The 16,445-nt window shown below is 48.2% G+C and overlaps 1 protein-coding gene across 1 annotated transcript; it reads right to left on the bottom strand.

Annotated features, from left to right (window-relative positions):
* Window positions 1-8,729: 8,729 nt before the first annotated feature.
* On the bottom strand, window positions 8,730-15,247 carry LOC135921828 (isocitrate dehydrogenase [NAD] subunit gamma, mitochondrial-like). The gene is made up of 3 exons (XM_065456174.1): window positions 14,756-15,247; window positions 11,251-11,547; window positions 8,730-9,415 (listed from the first exon to the last, which is right to left on the bottom strand). The coding sequence occupies exons 1-3, from the start codon at window positions 14,996-14,998 to the stop codon at window positions 8,789-8,791; spliced, it is 1,167 nt and encodes a 388-aa protein (XP_065312246.1). The 5' UTR covers window positions 14,999-15,247; the 3' UTR covers window positions 8,730-8,788.
* Between the last annotated feature and the right edge of the window lie 1,198 nt (window positions 15,248-16,445).

The raw sequence follows: 16,445 nt of genomic DNA, 5'->3' as shown, positions 1-16,445 counted from the left end.
TAAGCCGCAAAACTATGGTTGAACGCAAGTGTAGTATTCTAGTGCTATAGTCGCGGCAAGGTTTAGAGACGGACACTACATTTTCGTTAAGGGAGAGCGCCTTTATTTCAACCTTGGCGCGTCGGCAAAACTAGCAGCACGATTTTTAACATGTACATAGACTTCCTGGATAGTTGGCCCACTGTGTTGAATCGCTTGCTTTCCCGGTAAATATTACGTGTAAATTAATAAGGCTGAAGAAAGAAAAATAGAGGATACTAAATTTATAAAATCTCAGGAAAGTGGCGAAAGATTTTAGAGCGGAAATATGAAAGTTGAAAGCGCGCGAAATTTAAATCTGTTCCTTCCCATGCCTAGGCGCAATTGAATCCGCAGATTGCAGTTCTTGGGGCTCTGTGAGGGGTTGGAAGTTGGAGCGCATATATTTTGTGTATAGTTGGTACCCAACTATCAGCTCACTTAAATTCATTTCTTACAGAACCTGAAATGGGCTTCAAACTAAAGCAGCAATCTTGACAGAGCCCCAATAACTTCTCAGCAGTGTACTACATATCCGACCAACAATTCTCTTTCTCTCTGTTAGGAGAGAAAGAGAATCTGTAAGCGACGCTCCCTTCATTAGAAAATCATAACTTGATTTTCCATTAGAAAATCAAGTTATGTATGCATAGAATATCTCTTAGAGTTGACAGAGCAAAAGCACCCTAAATAAAAGCTTATTAGTAGACTAGAAAAACAGCAGTGGACGCGTATGATGAACAATGGTAGCATATTTGCAAAAATACAGCTTTAAGTGGGCCCAAGATAGTCTCACAATTAACTGCGTACAGCCAGTACTTTTTCAAAACATAAGAGCGTATTCAGTGTGTCAAAGAACTTAAAAGGACAGTGAAAAAAAAAAGAACGCACCCTAATTCGATTTAGACCACAAAACATTCTTTCCAAGTAACATGTCGATGAAGGAAGTCGCCAGTCACTAAATGAAAAAAAAAATGTCCTTGAAGACACCAAAAGGTCGCTAAATCTAGCGACAAAATCACTAAAATGGCAACGCCCAGTAGCCATGGTTTCTTAGTGCAAAAGTACACTGGAGGCTATGCTTAGTGGCTTCGGCGTTGCACGAGGTCGCGGCAAGCCACCCTTACCGAGAGAGGAGGTTCAGCAAGCTAGAAAAGTAGCAGACTACAGACAGGTAGCGACGCCGCCTTGAATTTCCCGCAACAGGTAGCCATGACGTCATGGCATTTGATGTCGTCTGCCTGGGCATAGGTAACTTTTTATCACTAAAGCTGGGCTATACAGTGGGTTGTAGAGGCACCAATGGGTGAACTGAGAGAGTTTCAAAAACTTTCAGAGAGCCACCAAATACAATACATCATTATCATCACCACCTCCACCATCATCATCCTCCTCCTCCTTCTCCTCCTATTTTATATCCACCGCAGGATGAAGGCATCTCCCTGCAATCTTCAATTACCTTTGTCCTGCAATAACCGGTTCCAACTTGCCACAGCAAATTTCTCAATTTCATTATCCCACCTAGTCTTCTGTCGTCCTCGACTGTGCTTCCCTTCTCTTGGCACCCACTCTATAGCCCTGACTGTCCACCGGTTATCTAAGCTACACATTACATATCCGGCCCAGTTCCATTCTTTCTCTTATTGTGAATTAGAATATTGGCTATCCCCGTTTTCTCTCTGATCCATACCGATCTCTTCCCGTCTCTTAACGTTATGCCTAACATTCTTCGTTCCCTCGCTCTTTGGTCGGTCCTTAACTTAATCTTGAGCTTCTTTGTCGATGTCCAAGTTTCTGCCCCATATGCTAGCACCTATAGCATACATTGATTGTACACCTTTATTTTGAATGGTAGTGGTAAGCTCAGTGGCGTAGCTAGGTCGTCTGGCACCCGGGGCCCATAGGTCTTCTGTCACCCCACTCTCCGGGTGTAGCCGGCGGATAGAGGAGTGCCTTCAGACGTATATGACACCCCCGCCCCCCCCCCCCCCCCCTCACTGGCCCCTTGCACCCGGGGCCCACGGCCCCCCGGCCCCCCCTGTTGCTACGCCACTGGGTAAGCTCCCAGTCAGGATCTAGCAATGCCTGCCGTATGGCACTCCAATCCTTTTTTATTCTTCCGTAAGTTTCCTTCTCATGATCAGGGTACCCTGGTAATTGACCTAGGTAAACGTACCCCTTCACAAACTGTTGAGGATGACTGGCGATTTTGAACTCTTGTTCCCTTGCCAGGCTGTTGATCATTGTCTTCTGCATATTACTCTCAATCCTACTCTTAAGATTTCTCTGTTAAGGTCCTCAATCATTGTTCTAACTCGACTCCCGTGTTGCTGAACAGGACAATGTTATCTATAAACCGAAGGTTGCTGAGTGATTCGCCGTTGATAGTCACTCTAAGTCTTCCCAGTTTAGTAGCTTGAATACTTCTCCCAAGCAAGTAGGCTAACGGGTCTATAATTTTTCGATTCTTTAACGTCTCCCTTTTTGTGGTTTAGTATAATGTTGGCATTCCACCAGTTTTCTGGGGCCCCTGCCGTCGATAGACACTTGGTATAGAGAGTAGCCAGTTTTCTAAGCATTATGCCTCCTCCACCTTTGATTAAATCGAATGTTATTCCGTCTTCCCCAGCCGCTCTTTTCCGTTTAATGTCTCGCAAGGCCCTTCTGACCTCATCGCTAGTTATAGGAGTTTCTGTATCCTGTTTCTTACCTTTTTGAATGGAGTTATTTGGAGTCCTCTCGGTACTGTACAGGTCAGTATAGAATTCTTCTGCTGCTTTTACTATACGTTCCAAATTACTGATTACATTACCCTGCTTGTCTTTCAGTGCACACATCTTGGCTTGTATTATGCCACGTTTTCTTCTCACTGATTTCATGCTGCGTACATTTTTTACCTCTTCCTCAGTTTTTCTCACGTTATAGTTTCGAATATCCTTTACTTTCTCCTTGTTGATCAGTTTTGACAGTTCCGCGAATTATGTCCGATCTCTTGAGTTGGACACTTCCATTCTTTGCCGTTTTTTTATGAGGTATGTCGTTACTTGGGAGCGCTTACCTACTGAATGCTTTGGTGCCTTGCCTCCTATTTCAATTGATGCTTCAAAAGCCAGTCTAGTTATTTCATTACTTCTATGTCATCTTAATCCCTCTGTTCTAAGGCTGAATATTTGTTTGCAAGCACCAGCCTAACCTGGTCTGCTTTTACCCTTACTGCGTCTACGTTGGCCTGTTTCTTCTTAACCAATTTTACTCTTTATCTCTTCATATTGAGGTGAATCCTAGACCTCACTAAACTATGATCATTGCACTTTACCCTACCTAACACTTCTACATTCTGCACTATGCTGGGATCTGCAGAAAGTTTGAAATCTATTTCACTTCTTGTTTCACCTTCAGGGCTTTTGCAGGTAAACTTTCTGTTGCTGCGCTTCCTGATGGTGTTCATTATTCGCAGCTTATTCCTTTCCGCAAATTCTGCCAACATCTCTCCTCTAGTGTTTCTAGAATCGATGCCTTAGTTACCAATTGCTTGTTCTCCAGTCTACTTTTCCCCCACTTTCGTATTGAAGTCGCCCATGACTACAGCATAATGAGTTTGTACTTTTCTCATCAGTGATTCATCTTCATAAAACTGTTCTATTTCATTATCATCATGATGGAGGTTGGAGCGTAGGCTTGTACCACCTTTATTCTATACCTCCTATTTAGTTTTATTATGACTGCTACGACCGTCTCATTAATTATTGCTGTGGAATTCGTCAATGTTCCCCGTTATGTCCTTATGGATTAGGAATTCTACCCTGTATTGCTTCTTATCCGGGAGTCCTCTATAGCAGAGGACGTGTCCGTTAGTCAGCACTGTATAAGCCTCACCAGTTCTTTCAACTTGCAAGAACTGGCCAATGATAACCCAAAAAGTACCTGATAGTTCCTCAATGAGTCCTGCTAAGCTAGCTTCACTCGAGAGCGTTCGTGTATTGTAGTTTGCCAGGGTCAGTTTCCAACGGTGGCACGTCCGGGTCCAGAGATTCTTAGCACCCTCCGCTGCGTTACAGGTCTGACCGCCACTTGGCTCAGGTGCTCCGCAGCTGCTGAGCACTGAGGGCCATTAGTTGATTGAAGGAGTCATCAGAGAGGGAGTGGCCGAATGCTGCACCAGGGAGGCCAATTCATGTTCTGGTGAGAGAGTGCCTTTTGTTGAAGCGTAGTGGGTCATCTTAATGTGCTTACAATAGTATAGCCTCACTGCATATCAGCATTTTGTGCCGGTGACAGGCGCCACTCCAAGCCTCCAGATGTAGTTTACGTACTGGAGGTAAATTCAGAATAAGAAAAAAAAGAAAAACCAAGATAGCTTAGTAAAATTACCCTGTAGGAGGCGAGGACAACCTATGGCGGAGAAGTCCAGCCCAGAGGTTCTTAGATGCCTAAAAGCTCCCTTGATTTATCGGCGATAGACAGGTTTTATGGATAAATCAACTGGGTGTTATATAATCATTTTTTCAAATTCATGACGTCACACTGACGCATCGGCACCGATACTACGGCTTAGAATTCGAGAATTCTTTAATTTCTCTTCTAATAATCAAGATATCCACGCGAAATTAAGAAATATAGCTTTGACATTATACCCTATAGATCTGTAAACTGACATTGATGTTCTTCATAGTGTCACTTTTCAGCGTTTCTCTTGTTCTCTCTCAAAGATCTTAGGCTGCATAGCGCAAGCAACTGTACATGATTTTTGTCTTCGGCCTCAACGAAGCCTTTGGCTATGTGGCGTCAAGACAACGGGTGCCCCGAAAACTGGCAACGAATGCAACTGAACTGAATCGAGTTGGATCTTTCTCTTTCTTTCTTTCTTTCTTTCTCAGCTTCGAGACCGGAGTTTCTTTCCGGCGAGTCGCGGTCCTGGTTTTCAGCCCGCTACCTTCTTTCGAAAGTTGGCGAGCGAACCATGCGGCAGTTTTGTCTCAGTCAGAAGCATATAGCTCGCTTTGGGCACAGACGTAACGCGGAGCCTGAACCGCGCGACTACGACCGCGGCTTCAGCGAAGCGTGCAATGTTTGTCACCGGCCGTGGTTAATGAGGCACAGCGGGCAAATCGATTGAGCAAACCGCGGTTAGAGTCCCACGGAGCCGCTTCCAAAGATCCATACATATACGAACCTTCATGACTGCTCCGTTTCATGAATGCTTAGTGGAAGCTGCGCAGGTTGTGCTGTGTCGTCCGGCGGTGGTTTTGCAGTCCAGTTTTTTTTTGTGGGATTATCAGCCTTAGGGTACTTCACGCGCTTTCCGGGGTCTCACTGTCTATCTGTCTATGCCACTTACCATTTTCCCACCAATTTTGGGCACTCGGTAGTCTATGGTCTATTCGGTAGCGCATGATGCTGCTGTGTCGAGGTAACAGGGTTCGCAACCAACCGCAGGACCAACTTGTGTCCCAGGGCGTGTGCTGCTCGACAACGAAACCTTGGTGACACCGACTGGGTCACTCGGACAGGCCGCCATTGGAATATGAACCCGGCAATGTTTAACGCTAGAACGTTAGCTAGTGAGGCGAGTCTAGCAGTGCTATTGGAGGAGTTAGAGGGCAGTAAATGGGATATAATAGGGCTGAGTGAGGTTAGGAGGACGAAAGAAGCATATACAGTACTAAAAAGCGGGCACGTCCTGTGCTACCGGGGCTTAGCGGAGAGACGAGAACTAGGAGTCGGATTCCTGATTAATAAGAATATAGCTGGTAACATACAGGAATCCTATAGCATTAACAAGAGGGTGGCAGGTCTTCTTGTGAAACTTAATAAGAGGTACAAAATGAAGGTTGTACAGGTCTACGCCCCTACATCCAGTCATGACGACCAGGAAGTCGAAAGCTTCTATGAAGACGTGGAATCGGCGATGGGTAGAGTGAAAACAAAATACACTATACTGATGGGCGACTTCAATGCCAAGATAGGCAAGAAGCAGGCTGCAGACAAGGCAGTGGGGGAATATGGCTTAGGCACTAGGAATAGCAGGGGAGAGTTAATAGTAGAGTTTGCGGAGCAGAATACTATGCGGATAATGAATACTTTCTTCCGCAAGCGGGATAGCCGAAAATGGATGTGGAGGAGCCCGAACGGCGAGACTAGAAATGAAATAGACTGCATACTCTGCGCTAACCCTGGCATCATACAAGATGTGGACGTGTTCAGCAAGGTGCGCTGCAGTGACCATAGGATGGTAAGAACTCGAATTAGCCTAGACCTGAGGAGGGAACGGAAGAAACTGGTACATAAGAAGCCGATCAATGAGTTAGCGTTAAGAGGGAAAATAGAGGAATTCCAGATCAAGCTACAGAACAGGTATTCGGATTTAACTCGGGAAGAGGACCTTAGTGTTGAAGCAATGAACGATAATCTTGTGGGCATCATTAAGGAGTGTGCAATAGAAGTCGGTGGTAACTCCGTTAGACAGGATACCAGTAAGCTATCGTAGGAGACGAAAGATCTGATCAAGAAACGCCAATGTATGAAAGCCTCTAACCCTACAGCTAGAATAGAACTGACAGAACTTTCGAAGTTAATCAACAAGCGTAAGACAGCTGACATAAGGAAGCATAATGTGGATATATTTGAACATGCTTTCAAGAACGGAGGAAGCCTAAAAGCAGTGAAGAAGAAACTAGGAATTGGTAAGGATCAGATGTATGCGTTAAGAGACAAAGCCGGCAATATCGTTTCTAATATGGATGAGATAGTTCAAGTGGCTGAGGAGTTCTACAGAGATTTATATAGTACCAGTGGCACCCACGACGATCGTGGAAGAGAGAATAGCCTAGAGGAATTCGAAATCCCACAGGTAACGCCAGAAGAAGTAAAGAAAGCCTAAGGAGCTATGCAAAGGGGGAAGGCAGCTGGGGAGGATCAGGTAACAGCAGATTTGTTGAAGGATGATGGGCAGATTGTTCTAGAGAAACTGGCCACCCTGTATACGCAATGCCTCATGACCTCGAGCGTACCAGAATCTTGGAAGAACGCTAACATAATCCTAATGCATAAGAAAGGAAACGCCAGACTTGAAAAATTATAGACCGATCAGCTTACTGTCAGTTGCCTACAAACTATTTACTAAGGTAATCGCAAATAGAATCAGGAACACCTTAGACTTCTGTCAAGCAAAGGACCAGGCAGGATTCCGTAAAGAATACTCAACAATAGACCATATTCACACTATCAATCAGGTGATAGAGAAAAGTGCGGAATATGACCAACTGGGTATGTACTACTCTTCAATGAACATGTTAGAGACGCCGATTTGGGTTAGTGGGTATGTAACCCAGGTTATGTACTGGTATGCACTGGAAAGGAGATACACAGCCCATCTTTCACGACTCGTGACGTCATAGCTTGCGCGCTGTCACGGTCAGCACGTGGTCTTCTAGTTTCGCTAGACCAAGGCTTTTGACCGACTAGAACACGCGTATATATGCAGTGTCCTCAATGCTTTTGGCTTTCCACAATCATTCGTTGATTTACTCAGAAATGCCTGCACTGGCGTACACCAGCACAGTGGCCCTTGCTGGGTGGAAAAGCGCCCCCTTTCCGTGGACTTCGTCAGGGATGTCCTTAATCTCCTGTACTATTTGTCCTCACGCCGTCTTGGAACAGCTTTTACGTGCTTTAGAACGAGAGCGAGAGCGAGCGAGAGAGAGAGAGAGAGAGAGAGAGAGAGAGAGAGAGAGAGAGAGAGAGAGACGTGTGTGGGTGCTTGCGCTTCCAGGCAAGGTTGCCAAGGCGACAGCATTCGCTGATGACATTACATTGTACGTTGCCGATGAAGATAGCCTGTCACATAGTTCACGTCTGCTCGTTGAGTATGGTACAATATCGGGCACTGCTCCCGATTTTTCAAGATGCCGAAATTTGTTCAATGGCTTTCCGGAATCTAGATTGAGCTCACTTCTTCCTTATAAACAGACACAAGTTTTCATAGTTTAGGTTTGTGCATAATCATTGAGACACATCTGACTGCATTTTGTTGACGGCTCTTGAAGAAATAAGGCAAAACATTGACAAGGCAGAACGTTTCGGCTATAATTTTCCTGCAGAAATTTCTAGACGGGAGCCCCGTTCACGACGGCATTCTTCGTAACGTACTACGCAGTTTCAAGACTACGAAAACTCACAACTTTCAAGTACTTTGAAATTTGATTTTATGTTACGACGAAAGTGAAAACATTGTGACCGCCGTCGCTTTTCTTTGTGCCCCGTGTGCTGCAATTTTCTGCATTATCACCATTCATCGCAACATACCCTTTATTCCGAATGCGCAGCACCGATGAAAACTTGCTCAGATTGGGCTTCCCCGCTTGGCGCCGAGCTTGGCATTCCCGCAGAGCTTTTGGCATGTCAGAACATGCAGCCTTTGTGCCAGTGCTATCTCCCTAGCTGGTTCTCCTCTACTAGTGACGCGTCAAGGCGTTTTGGACGTGTCTGGTCATGCGCACTTCGTGTCTTCCTCCTCCTTCCAAGGACGTGGCGACTATAGACTGGTACATTTGGTGTGCGGTGTTCGCTCGTGAGTTTTAATTAACTGCTCAGCTATGTTGTTACCTCCTGCACCATCACTGCACCATCGCTGCAGCGAGCCCTCCAGGCCCGGACCTAGAGTCGCGCCACACCATTGAGGTCCTGGTGGCTAACCCCATGAAAGAAGAACGTAGGTAACTGACTTGTATTTAATGCTTTCGCACGCGGATCATCGCCCGGCACTGTCCGTCTACCGGGTGTTCTTCCGCACTTCCTCCACGATGCTGTCTACGACGTCAATCGTGGTGGCCGAGCCGCCGATGTCCCGCGTGTGCACCTTGTGCTCGTTGATCGTCTTGAGGATGGCGTCCCGGATGACGTACGCGTGCTCCATGAGCCCCAGGTGCTTGAGCATGTCGACCGCCGCGTACAGCGTGGCCACCGGGTTGGCCAGGTTCTTGCCGACCAGCGGCGTGCCCGTGTTCCTGGTGGCCGTCTCGAAGACGGCGAACTCGTCGCCGTAATTGCGGCCCGAGGTGACGCCGGCTCCGCCCACCAGGCCGCACGTCAGGTTGACGACGATGTTGCCGTACAGGTTGGGGACGAGCACGACGTCGAACTGGGACGGGTTGGAGACGAGCTGCATGGAGCAGTTGTCGACGATCATGTCGTTCATCTCGATGTCCGGGTAGTCGCGCGCCACCTGCCGGCACGTCTCCAGGAAGAGGCCGTCCGAGAGCTTCATGATGTTGGCCTTGTGCACCACGGTGACCTTCTTGCGGCGGCGGCTGCGGGCGTACTCGAAGCCGTAGCGCGCGATCTGCTCGCTCTTGGTGCGAGTGATGACCTTGATGCTTTCGACCACGCCCTGGGTCACCTGCGCGCGTTCAGAAATTAAAAAAAAAAGATACAAGACGCAGTGCTGAAAGGTGTTTTGCGACCTGAACCCCGGAATAATGAAACTAAAGTGCGACTAGAGAAATTTAGTAAATATTTCTGTTCTTAGTATTACCACCACATAAATTTTCCTGTTCGCCACTGCTGTGAATTTTGGCCAGAGAAAATAATTTGACCAGCATCCCAGTCATAAGATCGATTTTTCACAGTCGCAAGTTGTATGCGGCGGTCTAGTGCATGGTTAAGCAAGCTTCTCGTAAGAGAGACGTCCTGGGCTCGAATCCCATGCAGTGCCGCCGGAAACCCACCGTTTTTTCTAATGGGTAGAAATGTCCCGTGGCCTGGTGGTTAGCTGCTTGTGGGGGTTCATATCTCGAAAGGGGCCCACAGATATTTGTAGGCGCGGCTCTGGGCGCCCCTTGTCCTACAACTGCTATAGACATCGGTCCTCTCTGCTTACGCTCACATACAAGCGCGCTGTATGTATATTATGATGACCCATGTGTGGACCGGAGCCACCGAAGACCCGAGCCACCGGTTCTTCGAAATGGGTTGAAGATTCTACACAATGGGGAACTGCATCGAGTCACTGATTCTTTACTGTGTTGCATGCGTTCTGCGAAATAGTGGGTTGTTCATTACTGAAATGGTTCTTGTGTGCCATTTTCATGCTGCCTATATGCTTTTTAGTACCAGTTTCCGTGAAGGCTGACGAGAATATGCGATATAATCACTTACTTTTCAAAACACATAACTCAGAAATTGTGAGCGGACTACTTGTACACACATACATCAAATAATCAAAGTAATCAACATATTATTTAAAGAAGCGTGATGTACTCAAAAGAGTGGCTTCGAAGCCAGTAAGTTCTTAACCCAGCCTCCTTACAAGTGTTCCCGAGATTAGCACAGTCTCGAGGTGTCAGTAGCCGTAATACAAGGCGAATCAGTGTCCTAGTCGCTATACTGTTTCTCGGTGTCCGTGCGGCCGTGGTGACACGGTCTACCTGCAAGACTAATTCATTTCGCCGCACATGTCCAATACGGACATATCAAAGTTCGTGCTTGTGCTAGGGTCGCCAGCATACAAACTCATTGAACAGGCGCTGGCTGCGACTCGTCGATCGCGACATGTAGATACAGACATTACTTCAAAGTGTGCGCTATAAAAAACCGGAGCCTATATAATTAGGAATCGGCCCACGTGATAACAATACATTTCTTCGTATCCGCCGTTGAAAATAATGCGCTGACTAAAGGAATTGCATTGTCGCTCATACACTCGTACGAAAGCGCAACCCTAAGGTGATAAAGGGTGCTGTCGTGAGGTAATCACGACCATTACCACAACGGCAAGGACTTCAGCAGGGGTTTATTCTAAATGCTCGCGGCGCCCCACCACCACCACCACCACCACCACCATCATCATCATCATCTGGTTAATGTCTCGTACTAGCCTTACTTTGTCGCACGGCATTTTATGGCGATATCTTTAGGCCTAGTTTTTGGAGGATACACGAACAGTCGAAAATCCGTAACTACAACCTATACTAATTGCCTTATTGTGCCGATTGGAGCATAATATCGTGGAAGCAACAACGTTGCAGTAATGCAATCAACGTTTAATTTTTGCAGCTTTCAGCACGACGTCGTTAGCGTCCGTGCTTGCGCGCATGCGCACAAACCTACCTCGTGTTCGAGGCAGCTGTACTCTCCCTAGGTGTTCGGGCGTATGATGACAATAATGCCATCAAGATTTAATTTTTTTGCAGCCTTCGGCGCGACGCTCGTTAGCACCCGTGCGCACAAACCTACCTCGTGCTCGAGGCAGCTGTACTCTCCCTCGGTGTTCTGGCGTATGATGACCACGTCGACGTTCGGGTGTCGCGTCTTGATGGCCGGGTGGTTGCGGCAGTGCACCACGTTCACGTACAAGCCCAGCCGGTTGCGCAGCACCAGGTTGCGCGGCTCGACGCTGGGGCTGTACGAGCGCGTCTCCACGTTGCCCTTGATGGCGACGCCCGTGCGCCGGATGGACGCGATGGCGTAGTCCATGGACGCCGCGTCCTCAGTGTCCGTGGCTACAATCACCTTCTCGAAGTCCACCGGCACCTGCGGCAAGGCGGGGTTCGTGGAAATGACCGATCGTGGCCGAGAGGGTTTGTTTCGAAACGTTAGACGGTCAAATCAGTCATTTCGTTAACGAACAGCGCGACGCCCCGCAGCCGACGGACAAACATTCAGATAACGGGAGCGCTGACTCACAACTAAACGTTTTTTTTTTGCGCTGATATGATCACACATGCACACACACACACAGCCACTTGGTGCATGCCAAACATGCAAGGAAATCAATGCAAATATGCGTGAGGAAATCGTGCCATTATATCGGCTGGAAATCACGCCATGTATGTTTGTATCACTGTGCCGGTGCAATAAAGCATTTCCTTCTTTGTCAGCACTCCTGCCCTCTGAACCTTCGTCTGTTTCACGCTGTTCGTTTTCGATGAGGTTGCCTTGCCGGCCCACTCAGCTTGCTTTATTGATCTAGAATCAATCAGTCATTCCAGTGCTTCCAATTAAGTTTTTTATTGGGGGAAACCCGGATGAAAAGAAACTGTATAAGGCACCTTGGAGCTGCTTGAGTGGTCTCCTCACAAAGCAGCACGATAACTATATTAAGAATGAAATGCTTTTAGCTACCGTTGTAGGCTACCTTCAAGTGAACTTGAGCCAAATGCTGGCACTCAAACGAAAACAGAACAAGATCATGCGGACAACCAGTTAAAACGTAAGAAAATGTGGTCTCTGGCTCCCAACCCTTTGTACAGTACCGAATTACATGCACTATTTACGGTCCAAACAAGCTACAAAAAATATTAATTCTGAGTTCCTCCTAATGTTTGTTCACAATATCACTCAAGCCATAACTTCTTGTACGCTGAAGTTTTCTTTGTTATTTCCAATAGCGACGTTGCAAAGGCATGCAGATACAGGACACTATACACTTCACTGTCATCTTTTGGTGCTGAGACAGGGTTGCCTGTGCTCGGTTGAACGCCAGCGATGCTTGAGTTCCGCGGCGCGGGTTTTGTATCACCTTGACAGATGGCGCCACGCTGCATGGCGTCTCCTTCAGGCGTTTTTATGCGAAGCATATTACTAGAGCTCAACCCAGCTCCTCAGGCGCGGCGGTGTCGCCTGCAATACCACGTGACACCGTGACGTCACGACAGAGGAGAAACGGGGCTCCAACTCGCGCCGTCGCTCGCGGCGTCGCCCCCCCGCATCGGACGCGGTGAGCGTCGAGCAACGCAGCGTTCGCGCGACAACGAGATGTGCGCCTGAGCAAGCGCCGCACGCCTGAGCCGACGCCGACGACACCGGCTTTTCTGCGACACGAGCTCCTTAACGCTGTCGCGTTAAAATAAAGGCTAGTATGCTTCGCATCCTGGGCTTAACCTTAGCTAAGCCACAGCCAGTTTTTTCTTCTAGCTGCGCAATGTGCCCTCTCTCCCTGAGGTCTTTCGCTGCCTGTGGTGACGCCTTCAGCTGGTTTTTTTCTTCTAGGTGGACAGCGTCCATATGGACCAGCGCACAGTATGGCCTGGTGTGGTGGGATATGCCGTTGCGAACATGTACTACACCCATCTTAAGATTGCGACCAGTATCATCTTTAAACAATCTGCTTTGTCGGTTGCCATTTCATGGTTACATCTAATCTCAATTATGGGAGAGGCAGCAATTTTTTTTCGTACATGTATTTCATTTGTCTAACAGTACTACACTATAGGTATACCAATCATTCTATTATTCTTCCAACAGATTCTTTGAAATTCGCCTACGGCTGGCAGCGCAGTTCGGTCTTTTTCATGTCCAAGAATCGGGCATTACTTTAATCGCAACTTCCTTTGCTCTTATCACAATTTCATTTGCTGAATAACGAGGATTTCTAAGCGAAATAATGAATACTAAGTTTGTACAGCATAGGGGAAATTATTTGTACTTATTAAGTGAATTAAAGAAATGATGAATTAATAGAAATAAAAGTGGGTGAAAAAAATTACGGATGGGATACGAACTTGAACGTTGCGAATCAAATCAAATCGCGATTCGCTCTTTAGTGTGAATGCAGTTTTACATTCTCTCAAGTGGAGCATGGAACACGGACCCAACTTCTTCTCCCCTATGTTTCGCGAGGGACCTCTCACAACACATATGGGGCGCGAAGACGCGAGTGACAGCGGTGAAGTCAGCGTGGAAGAGCTCGGGGAAAAAAAGAACTATGGTGTGGTAGAGCTGTTTCCTTTTTTTTACGTCGCAAGTGACATTCCTACTGTTCAGTGTTACAGTAAAGGACATTTACCAGCGCATCAATTTGGAGGCGAAATCGATCATTGAACATGAAGCAGTGGCGGTCATTCGTGTTGTTCGAGGCAAAAAAACAAACAAAGAAACAAACAAAAGAAGCCAACGTAATTCATTCTCCCGCACTGTATGCTTGTACACAAGCAATATGTCCATCACACACATGACATCAACATAACATTTACACAAAGTATAACACGGCATCTACATCACCTAACATACTAATAAAATTAATATAGAATCTCATAAACATCAACAAAAATAAATTTTGTTTTACGTGCCGAAACCACTATCTGATTATGAAGCAAGCCGTAGTCTGGAGGACTTCGGAAATTTCGGCCACCTGGGGTTCTTTAACGCGCACCTAAATCTAAGTACACGGGTGTTTTCGCATTTCGCCCCCATCGAAATGCGGTCGCCGTGGCCAGAATTCGATCCCGTCACCTCGTGCTCAGCAGGCCAGCACCACAGCCACTGAGCAACCACGGCGGGTATAAACATCTACACATATAGCATTAACGCAAGTGTTTCTATCGAAGAACATTCGTGTGCACCAATTCCCACCCTGCGCGCGATCAGCATACTTTTTTTCGAAAGGAAAAAAGAAAAAGAAAAAAAATTGGCTGTGGCTTAGCTAAGGTTAAGCCCAGGATGCGAAGCATACTAGCCTTTATTTTAGTTGTTGAACCACTGTTTAGCCTGGTGAACTGCTGTTGCTTGGCTATATTTGGTTCGGCTAGACGAAGAAACAACTCATGCAGGCGAGCGCACGAGCTGAGACCCGGCTATGTAGCTACGCGGCCGCAAGCGAGCGCACGAGTTGAGCCTCCGCTTTTGCAGCTGTTATGACGTCGTATGGTAGCTACGCGGCCGCGCGCGGCGCAGCAAGGAAGAGCGTGGTTGTGCGGCTAGTATGCTTCGCATAAAAAGAACGTCTCCGAGATTCACCGACCTTCCCGTGGAAGAAGACGGTCTCGACGTGGTTCATCATCTCGGGCCCGATGCCGTGGCCGGGCAGCATGGTCACGAAGTAGCGGCCCCCGTACTTGGTCATCCTGTACGAGCGCTCCGACGCGAAGCGCGTCGACGACCGGAATCCACGCTGCTCGCCGTCGACGCCGGCGGCCAGCAGCCGACGTCGACACGCCGACCAGGACGACGACGCGCGGAGTCTTTGCAGGCGGGACATCGCCATCTCTGCGGGCGTCCGGTCGGTTCGCTCCGTTCCCCGCCGTCGTCTTCCTCTTCCTTAGCGACTCGTCCGTCGATACGGCGGCAGGTTTCGCAACGCGCTCCACCACAGGAACCGCTACTGCGTCATATAGTTTCCTACGAAAATTTTTGTAGGAAACGCTATGTACTGCGTGGCCCCTTTGCGTGTGACGTAAGGCGGCGTCGTTCGTGTTCCGGGGTTTCTCGAGAGGGAACGCTTGTCAGCGTCGTCCTTCAGACGCCAGCTCCGGCTTCTTCAAAGCGCGTGCCCCGGGTTCACCTGTTTTGCCGCTGCGACGCGTTCTCTAAAGATCCTATATTTTCTGCTCTAGAAAGCGAAAAAAAAAAAATGGCTGTGGCTTAGCTAAGGGTAAGCCCAGAATGCGAAGCATACTAGCCTTTATTCTAACGCGACAGCGTTAAGGAGCTCGTGTCGCAGAAAAGCCGGCGTCGTCGGCGTCGGCTCAGGCGTGCGGCGCTTGCTCAGGCGCACATTTCGTTGTCGCGCCGAACGCTGCGTTGCTCGACGCTCACCGCGTCCGATGCGGGGCGCGTAGTCGCTGCGCCGTAGCAAAGCCACCTAGAAACAGTCTCTGTAGCACGCCGCAACCTTCGCTTCTCATTCCAACGAGCAGCTCTGTCTCCAGGAGGCATCTCACCTCGTGAGTGTCTAGCAGAGGCAAGCGCAGCTGCTTATATACCGCCGCGACGCCGCGAGCGACGGCGCGAGTTGGAGCCCCGTTTCTACTCTGTCGTGACGTCATGGTGTCACGTGGTATTGAAGGCGACACCGCCGCGCCTGAGGAGCTGAGTTGTGCTCTAGTAATATGCTTCGCATAAAAAAAAAAAAACATTGGCAAGGGCTTAGCTCGGCTATGCCAGGGCATACGTAGCGAAAGCTAAGGCATAGCATGGTTAGCCTTGGTTAATCTTGATTGCGAGTCCAGGTTTGTCTGGTTGTCTAGCTATGTTGCGGCGTTTGGCCAGTCGTTCGGCGCGCTGTTCGTCTGTTTCCTGGGCGATTCGTTTCTTCTTCATCTCGTTCCGATGTCAATTCCAGGCATCCTCCTGCTTATCAGAATTGTCGGCGTCCATACTGCAGCCTCAACTGTGGTTGCGGTGCACGCGAGCTCTCCTTTTCAATCCTCCGACACGTTATCAGGCATGCGACGCAGCTGGCGAAGCGAGCGGAGGCGATCTCAACGACGAGGAACGCGGTGTGACGTCATGTGCCTCCTCGGAGCACGCCCACGGCGAAATAGCAAATACGCGGCCAGTAAAGCTTTCGCTTTAAAAAATATCTAGGTAGTTTAGCTGTGCTCACCTAGTCAGAGCACTGTGCAGTGGCTTGATCATGGCGCGTTGCTGCTCGAGATTGCCTCAAGACATACGACAACGCGCTCGGACTTGTGGCCCCTGCCTGCAGGCGG

Source organism: Dermacentor albipictus, chromosome 9, assembly GCF_038994185.2.
Source record: "Dermacentor albipictus isolate Rhodes 1998 colony chromosome 9, USDA_Dalb.pri_finalv2, whole genome shotgun sequence".
Classification (NCBI taxonomy): Eukaryota; Metazoa; Arthropoda; class Arachnida; order Ixodida; family Ixodidae; genus Dermacentor; species Dermacentor albipictus.
This window is presented reverse-complemented; position numbering and strand designations above follow the sequence as displayed.